Source organism: Mastomys coucha, chromosome X (genome assembly GCF_008632895.1).
Source record: "Mastomys coucha isolate ucsf_1 chromosome X, UCSF_Mcou_1, whole genome shotgun sequence".
In the NCBI taxonomy this organism is placed as follows: Eukaryota; Metazoa; Chordata; class Mammalia; order Rodentia; family Muridae; genus Mastomys; species Mastomys coucha.
In genome coordinates, this window is record NC_045030.1 from 129,073,778 (window position 1) to 129,083,040 (window position 9,263).

A 9,263-nucleotide genomic window follows, 5' to 3' on the forward strand; every position below is an offset into this window, starting at 1 on the left:
TCTCTCCTTCCTTCCCTCCTCTTCCCTGTTCTTCTCTTCTCCTTTCCTTCCCTTTCCATCCCCCTTTGGAAGAAGCATAAAATAAATTTGGAACTCTAACTTTTGATTGTAATTCTGATTCTAGCCTAGATATGTGGCTTCATTTATATTTCTATATACGTAGTACGTGATTTTTTTCACCTAGGTATGAAGTGTAGGGAAGGATTTTTTTTTTAATGTTTATAATGCTGAAGGATTTCATGTACTTCACAGAAGGACTAAATAAAATTTACTACTCCCCCTTTTCTAACCTGTTCTTCACCTACGTTATTCCTAAAAATCAGGAACTTTTTCCCCAAATGTTTTTACAGTAACAGTGCACAATTTGCTTTTAAGTAAAAATGATACAAAATTTTCCAGTTTCTCCCCAACATATCAATATAACTTGTGCATGACAATCAACCATCACTCATCTGACATGTTCCAGAGTTTTGAACTCCACAGTTACTACCCCTTTTATCCATCTGGTCAACAAACTCCAGAGAGTCTATTTCCTAAGTGTCTCTGGAACCCTTCTTAGCCAAACATCAGATCACACCTGTACATTTCCATTAGTCTATAAAGTGACAATCCTGCTCCAAATTGTAACATGTCCTTGCTAAAAGTCAATGATTTTCCCAAGATCCAAATTTGTTTGTTCATAGTGCACTATTCATCTAATATCTTTCAAAAACTTTAAAACAGAGGCCAGATGCATAACCTCAATTACTCAGCATGATATTTTCTTCTTGTAACACCTTGCTCTGAAGCAATAATAACCTATTTGGAGTGAGTAAAAATTACTTCCTACCTTTCTATGCCCTTGAAGAGACATTTCCACTTAATAGAGTACTTTTCACAGTAGATCACCTAAAATATACTGAGTCATACTCTTGAGATTCAACTCAAATGGCGTGACTTCAAGACAGTCTTCCCCGATAGTCTCCCATGCAACTTCAAAGTCAGGAAGAACTTGATTCACCAGCTATGAGAGAATTTACCCTTCTGCACATGGATTATCTATTCCACAGGAACCTCTCAATAGCAAAGAGAACATCTAACCTCTAATGTTTTCAGCATCCAACATTCTACATTCCACCTAGTAAGTACTCAATAAATGTTTGTTAAACAAAAGAATGGCAATGGTGTTTCCAGTAAGTACTGTTAACTCTAATTGGTATCATTTCTAATCCCCAAAGTAAATTTAGAGAAAAATAAATGTAACTCAGATTTTAGGGACTATGAATTGAACTAAGAAGACCCTATGTGTTTTGCTGAAAGCTACATTCATGGAAACTGCACTTTGTATGTGTCATTATTAGCAACAAGCAAAATAAATACAGCATACAAGAGAATTACAAGAACCAAGATGGAGCTTTAGTAACAGAATCCCTAAAGGCGCAAAATAAGCTAGGCATTCAAGGTGAAAAAATTTAAAAAGCTATGAAATAATATTCTGGGAAAAATATATTCTTTTAACTCTTCATACTTACTTACATTGTGTGTGTACATGTGCACACATGCAGAGTGTCATAGAATCTGTTTGGTGGTAAGAGGCTAAATTATATAAGTTGGTTCTCTCCTTCCACCATGTGAGTCTCTGGGATCAAATAGATCAACTGCAAGCATCTTTACCTTCTAAGCCATTTTCTAGCCCACATTTAAATGCTACTGAAAGACTCCTTTATGTACTTCAATATCAATATAATGTAATTGTATTGAATCAATATAATTCTTCAATGAGCCTTCACTAAGGCTTGTTTTCTTATTAAATTAGAAAATATAAATATGAAACTTCTTACTCATGAAAAATGGCAATATCATTATTAGAAAAGTTATTTGTGGGGTTAGAGTTATGTTTCAGTAGTTAAGAGCACTGGCAGCTCATCTCCAGGGCCAGGCCTTGATTCCCACAACCACATGCAGCTCACAATTGTCTGTAATTATAGTCCTAGGGAATGCAGTGCCCTTCTCTGGTCTTCTTGGACACTGCATGCATGTGGTCCACAGACATATATGGAGACAATACACCCACACAGAGAAAATGATATCAAAATTGAAAAAAGAAAAGTTGTTTATCTGCACCAACTTAATTTACAGATGACTAGGACTGCCTTCTAGCAGCTATACCCCTTCAAGTTTATCTGCAAAGATCTGAAATTCTTCACTACAACCCAATACTTAACATTTTGACACTAATTATATTGGTTTATTTGGTATTTAGATGTAATTTGATACTTTCCCAAGTTGTGTGGCTGAATATGTGTGACTGCTACCTCAGTGTATGTAGTCTATGTGCTCCTCTGGGAGTTCACATGTAGACTCTAGAGAATTTTAGATATCTTAATCTTTCACTCTCCACCTTATTCCCTTGAGACAGGACCTCTGACTGAACCTGGAGGTACAGTGGCCACCAGAAAGGCTGAGTTGTTGAAAACTTTTGCTGCTGCTTCTAGGAATTTGGCATCTGTCACTGGGCTCGGACAAGGAAGTAGGCTCAGATAAAAATATCAGAAACAGTGGCCATAGGGCTTTGCTTACTAGTTTCCTGAATTACTACCTTATATGATCTCTTTGGTTACTACTTTACTTAATTATTACTTTGTGTGGTCCTTTTGCTTACTACTTTACTTAACTAATATCTTGCGTGATCTCCTCGCTTACTACTCTGCTTGATTACTCTGTTTTTGACCTAAGAACTGACCATGTTTTTTGGATGTACCTAGAATGATATAAAAGCAGACTGGAAAAGAATACAAGTGCTTCAGCCTCAGCACTGGCTGGAGTCATGTGATAGTTTTGTCTAATTGTTATTTTTTTCTTTTCAATCTTTCCTCCCTCCCTTGAGATCTGGTTGACTGACTGAGCTGGCTTGGTCACCCAGTAATCCTTTGTCTCTACTGCACATATAGCTTTGGTACAGGGCATAGGTATACAACACCATGCCATATTTTACATGGGTTCTAGGGATTTGAATATAGGTCCTCATGTTTGTACAGTAACTGGGTTTAGCTACTAGATCCTTCATCCCCACTTGACCACTTGTACTTATTTGTATTTTACATGCATCAGCTTTTGCCTGCATGGATATCTGTATGAGAGTGTCAGATACAGTGGAAGTGGAATTACAATATGAGCAGTCATTTGGGCTCTGGGACTTGAATCCAAGTCCTCTGGAAGAGCAGCCAGTGCTCTTAACTGCTGAGCCTTCTACTAGTCACTTGAAGACTTTTACATTAAATAATTATACTACTTATTCTGCTGTTCTATTTAATACTATTTAAGACAGACTCAATTCCTGCATATTTTAATAAAACAAATCAAAGTGGATAAAAAATCTTCTATGCTATGTAATTATGCCAGGAATAGCATCCATTCATCCAATCAATCAATCAATAAAATATATACCTGTTTTCAGGTAAATCGTTCTTTTCTACAGCGAAATCTTGATTTACAACGATTTCATGAGCAATACTCAATTTGGAAATTTCATTAACTTTTCCTATATCTTCATTAGAAACTGCTGCAGGCTGGTTCTCAGGTTGTTCTAAAAGAACAAACAAAAGCATAATAGTTATCAAGAGATCAGAGAGCTAAAGACAACCAGAGTGCCAGAAACACACACATAAATAGAGTCATAAAGCTGTAGAGCCTGAGTGAGAGCCAGAAGTAGAAATACAGCTAAGAGCCAGAGCACCAGAGCTACAACCAGAGAACCAAAGACTGAGCATCATAGCCAGAGCCAGAGAGCTATAGCCAGAGAGCCAAGCCAAAGCCAGAACCAGGCTCAGAGCCATAGACAGTGCTACAGAACCAGAGAGCCAGAGCAAGAACTAGAGAAAGCCAGAGCCAGAGAGCTAGAGTAATGGTCAGCACCAGAGAGGCAGAGCCAGGGCCAGAGCCAGAGGGCCAGGGACCCAGACCCAAAAAGCTAGAGCAAGAACCTGAGAGCCAGAGCCATAGGCAGAACCAGGCCCAGAGCCAGCACCAGAGAGAGACCAAGAACCAGATCTAGAGACCAGACCCAAATCCAGAGCCAGTGTCATACAACCAGAGCCAGAGAACCAGAGAACCAGAGAATCAGAGTCATAGATGGAAGCAGAAAGCCAGAGAGTCAGAATCATAACCATGAGCAGAGAGCCAGACCCACATGCAGATAGCCATAGCTGTAGCTACAACCAGACTCAGAGCCAGAGAGCCAGAAGCCAGAGCCATAGCATGAGTGCCACAGTGAGAGCCAGAGCCTGAGAGCCAGCAAGCCAGAGAGCTATAGTGAGAGACAGAGGCAGCGACCCAGAGATCCAGTGCCAGAGACAGAATCATAGACAGAGCCAGAATGCAGGAAAGGCAGAGACCCAGAGAAAGACAAAGCCAGAGTTAGAGCCCAGAGACAGAAGCCAGAGAGCCAGAGGAGAGCCAGAGTCAGAACCAGATAGAGAGGAGAGTCAAAGCAAAAGCAAGAGCCAGAAAGCCAGAGGCAGAACCAGAACCAGAACCAGTGACAAAGCCAAAGATCCAGAGGAGAGCCAAAGCCAAAAATCAAGAGACAGAGAGACAGAGTCAGAACACCAGATCAGAGGCAGAGGCAGTAGCAGAGGGAAATGAGGCAGAGGTAGAGGCAGAGGCAGAGGCAGAGGCAGAGAGCCAGAGGGAGAGCCAGAGTGATCCCCAGAGCCAGAGTCAGAGACAGACAGAGAGCCAGAGGAAAGCCAGAGTCCAACTCAGAGAAAGAGATGGAGACAGAGACAGAGACAGAACCAGAGACAGAGCCAGAACCATGAGATTCAAAGGAAAGACTGAACTCAATTCACAGCCAGAGCCAGAGCCAGAAATCCAGAGGCAGAGGCAAAGAGGCAAAGGCAGAGCAGCAGAGGGGCAGGTGAGCAGGGGGGCAGGGGGCAGAGGAGCAGAGAAGCAGAGGATCAGCATATGTCCTGAGACAGAACTTGAGCCAGAGAACCAGACAGCAAGACAGCCATAGAGCCAGAGCCAGATATCTAGAGAGACAGAGCCACAGCCAAAGCCAGAACCAGAGGTCCAGAAACTCAAAGCAAGAGACTAAAGCTAGAGATAATGCCAAAGACAGAGGGCTAGAATCAGAGAGCTACTGAGCCAGACTCACTGAACTAGAGGAAGAGACAGAGAGGCAGAGACAGAGAGGCAGAGACAGAGAGGCAGAGACAGAGAGGCAGAGACAGAGAGGCAGAGGCAGAGGCAGGGGCAGAGGCAGAGGCAGAGGCAGAGGCAGAGAGCAAAAGGAGAATCAAAGCCAGTGCCAGAGAAGAGACTCAAAGATAGAACCAGAGCTAGAAAGCCTGAAAGCCAAGGCCAGAGAAGCAGAACCACAACCAGAGCCAAAACCTGAGCAAAAGAGCCAGAGACCCAGAGCTAGAACCAGAAAACAAGTGCCGGAGCCAGAGCAAGAGAGTTGGAGTAGACAGAGCCAGAGCCAGAGCCAAAAGTAATAGCCAGAGAGCCAGAGACCCAGAGAGCCAGAGCCAGAACCAGAGAGACAGAGACCAAGACCAAGATCCATAGCTAGAGGCAGAGCCAAGCCAGAGCCAGAGCAAGATTCAGAGGCCCATAGCCAGAGCTAGAGCAAGTGATAGAGGAAAACCAGAACCCAAGCCTGAGCTAGAGTCGGAGTCAGAGATCCTGTGCCAGAAAGCCAGAACCAGAGCCAGTACCAAAGCTCAAGCCAGAAAACGAGTCAGAGTCATCGTTAGAAAAGAGCCAGATCCAGAGATCCAGAGCCATACTCAGAGCCAGAGAGCCCTAGATAAAAATAGAGCTAGAGGCAGAGTCATAGCCAGAGATGTAGTGGCAAATCCAGAATAATAGAATGAGAGCCACAGTGAGAGTCAGGGAACCAGAGTGACAGAAAGACGGGGACAGAAAAAGAGACAGAATCATAGCCAGAGTCAGCGAGGCAGACAGACATCTAGAACCACAGCTGTAGGGAGAGCCTGAGTGCTAGAGAGCCAGAACATCAGAGCCAAAGGCTGAAACATAGCCAAAGTCAGAGAACAAGACAACCAGACAACCAGAGAACCAAGAGCCAGAGACAGTCAGAGGCGCAGCACAAGCAAAAAGCTGAGAGCCAGAGCTAGAGCCAGAGGCAGAGAGGTAGATAGTGAGAACAGAACCAGAGCCATAGACAGGGAGTCAGAGAACAAGATAGCCATAGAGCCAGAGCCAGAGCCAGAGAGCTAGAGGGCCAGAGAATCAACATAAGAAAGTAGAGCCAGAGACAATGCCAAAGGCAGAACCAGAATCAGAGAGCCACGGAGCCAGACTCAAAAAGTTAGAAGCAGAGATGAAGCCAGAGGAGCAGAGACAAGGAGGCAGAGACAGAAACAGAGGTAGAGCTCAAGCCAGAGCCAGAGGATCAGAGGGTCAGAGGGTCCAGAGACGCAGAGTAAGAGCCACAGCCAGAGGCAGAGATGCAGAACCAAGAAGGCAGACACAGAAACACAGAGAGAGAAACAGAGACAGAGGTGGAGTGAAAGCCAGAGTCAAGGGGGCCAGAGACCCACAGCTAGAGCCAGAGACCCAGAGCCAGAGCCCAAGAGGCAGAGGCAGAGAGCCAGATGCAGAGAACCTGAGCCAGAGAGCTATAACTAGAGCCAGAGTCAAGGCAGGAGAACCAGAGGTCCAGAGTCATAGCTTGAAGTAGACAGCCAGATCCAGAGTCCAAGAGAGAGGGCCAGATCCAGAGTCAAAGTCAAACCAGAGCAAGAGCAAAAGTTAGTGTCAGAGCCAAAGTTAGTGTCAGAGAGTTACATCCAGAGCCGGAGCAGAGACAAAACCAGAGCAAGAGCCAGAGCTAGAGCCAGATATACAGCCAGGGAGCCAGAGAGCCCCAGAGCTCCAGAGTCATAGCTAGATGCAGAACCAGATATCCAGAAAGCCAGAGTCAGAACCAGAGGGCCATAGAGTCAGAGCAAGAGAGCTAAGCCAGAGACAATGCCAAAGCCAGAGAGCTAGAACCAGAGAGCTACTGAGCAAAACTCACAGCACTATAGGCAGAGCCAGAGCCAGAGAGGCAGAGAGGCAGAGAGGCATATCCAGAGCCAGAGCCAGAGCTGAAGCCAGAGCCAGAGGGCAAGGACCCAAAGACAGAGTTAGAACAGAAGACTGAATGTCACAGGAGAGCCAGAGCTAAGGAGCCAAAGCCAGAGAAGAAAGCCACAGGTGGAACAAGAGACAGAGTGACAGAGAGACAGAAGCACACCGGGAGCTAGAGAGATATACACAGAGACAGAGTCCAAGCAGAATCTAGGGCCAGAGAACAGAGACCAAGAGCCAGTACCAAAAACAAAGAGCCAAAAGAAAAGCCAGAGAGTAAGCATCAGAGCCAGAGCTAGAGGCAAAGCCAATGCCAGAGACCAAGAGAACCATAGCCAGACCCATAAACAGAGAGTCAGAGCCATAGACAGGACCAAAAGGAGAGCTAGAGTCAGAGATACAGAGAAAGAGGACAAGCCAGAGCTATAGCCAAAGCAAGAGTCTGAGAGCCCCCAAGAGAGTCAGAACCAAAACCAGAGACAGAGACAGAAAGGCTTAGCTAGAGCTAAAGAAAAAGTTACAGCAAGTGGGGTAAAAACTCAGCCAGAGCCATCGCTTGAGAGACAGACTGAGAGAAAGAGCTGGAAAGCATGAAAACAAAGAAAGAAAGAAAGAAAGAAAGAAAGAAAGAAAGAAAGAAAGAAAGAAAGAAAGAAAGAAAGAGACAGAGAAAGAGACAGAGCTATAGCCACTTCCAGAGAGCCAGAGAACCACAGAGCCAGAGACCAGAGACCCAGAGGGCCAGAGAGCCAGAGACTCAGAGAGACAGAGAGACAGAGATCCAGAGAGCTAGAGAACCAGAGATGCATAGAGAGACAGAGAACCAGAGACAAGAGAGGCAAAAAGCCAGAGAGCCAGAGAGCCAGAAAACCAGAAATCCAGAGTGCCTGAGAGACAGAGACAGAGAGAGACAGAGAGACAGAGTGACAGAGACCCAGAGACAGAGAACTAGAGAGCCAGAGACTCAGGGCCAAAGCCAGAGAGTCAGAGAGCCAGGGAGCAAGGGCCAGAGAGAGACAAACAGGAAGACAGAGAGCCAGAGAACCAGAGATCAGAGAGCCAGAGACCCAGAGCGCCAGAGAGCAAGAGAGCAAGGGTCAGAGAGCCAGAGAGGCAGAGAACCAGATACTCAGAGCCAAAGAGCCAGACAACAAGAAAACCAGAGAGACAGAGAGACAGCCAGCCAGAGAGCTAGAACCAGAGATCCAGAGACTCAGAGCCAGAGAGCCAGAGAGCCAGAGAGCCGAAGAACCAGAGAGCCAGAGAGCCACTGAGGCAGAAAATCTGAGAGACAGAGAGACAGAGACAGAGACCAGAGAGCCTCGAGTGCCAGAGAGAGAGAGAACCAGAAACCCAGAGAGCTACAGATACAGAAAGCCTGAGAGACAGACAGACAGAGAGACAGACAGAAAACCAGAGAGCCAGAGCAAGAGAGACAGAGAGACAGAGAGCAAGAGACAGAGAGACAAAGAAACAAAGAGACTGAGAGACAGAGAGAGAGAGAACCAGAGACTAGAGAGCCAGAGAGACAGAGAGCTAGAGAGATAAAGAGCCAGAAAGAAAGAGACAGAGAGACAGAGAAACAGAGAGACAGAGAAGCAGAGAGACAGAGAGACAGAAACAGAGAGCAAGAGACACAGAGAACCAGGGGGGCAGAGCCAGAGAGCCAGAGCCAGAGAGCCAGATAGCCTGAGCGACAGAGAGACAGAGAGCAAGAGAAAGAGAGACAGAGAGCAAGAGACAGAGACACAGAGAGAAAGAGAGCCAGAGGGGCAGAGAGCCAGAGCCCTACAGAGCCAGAAAGTCTTAGAGCCAGAGCGCCAGAGAGACAGAGAGATAGACAGAGAACCAGAGAGACAGAGCAAGAGAGACAGAGCGACAGAGAGACAAAGAGACAGAAAGCCAGAGACCTAGAGAATCAGAGAGCCAGATGAATAGCCAGGGAGCCAGAAAGTCAGAGAACCAGAGAGACAGAGAGATAGAGAGACCTAGAGAGCCAGAGAACCTGAGACCAGAGATCCAGGGTGCCAAAGAGCCATAGAGCTAGAGACAGAGAGACAGAGATCCAGAGAACCATTTAGCCAGAGAGACAGAGACCCAGAGACAGAAAGACAGAGAGACAGGGGCCAGAGAGCCACAGAGCCAGAAATCCTGAGAGACAGAGAGCCAGATAGCCT

At 45.7% G+C, this 9,263-nt stretch overlaps 1 protein-coding gene across 2 annotated transcripts in view; it reads right to left on the reverse strand.

The window, feature by feature from the left end:
- Window positions 1-9,263, reverse strand: part of LOC116094600 (T-complex protein 11 X-linked protein 2-like) — a 31,427-nt gene that overhangs the window by 13,011 nt on the left and 9,153 nt on the right. For both annotated transcript variants that reach the window (XM_031376228.1, XM_031376227.1), the window contains one exon: window positions 3,427-3,565. In XM_031376228.1, coding sequence (XP_031232088.1) covers window positions 3,427-3,565 — 139 coding nt within the window. The remainder of the gene's footprint in view (window positions 1-3,426; window positions 3,566-9,263) is intronic.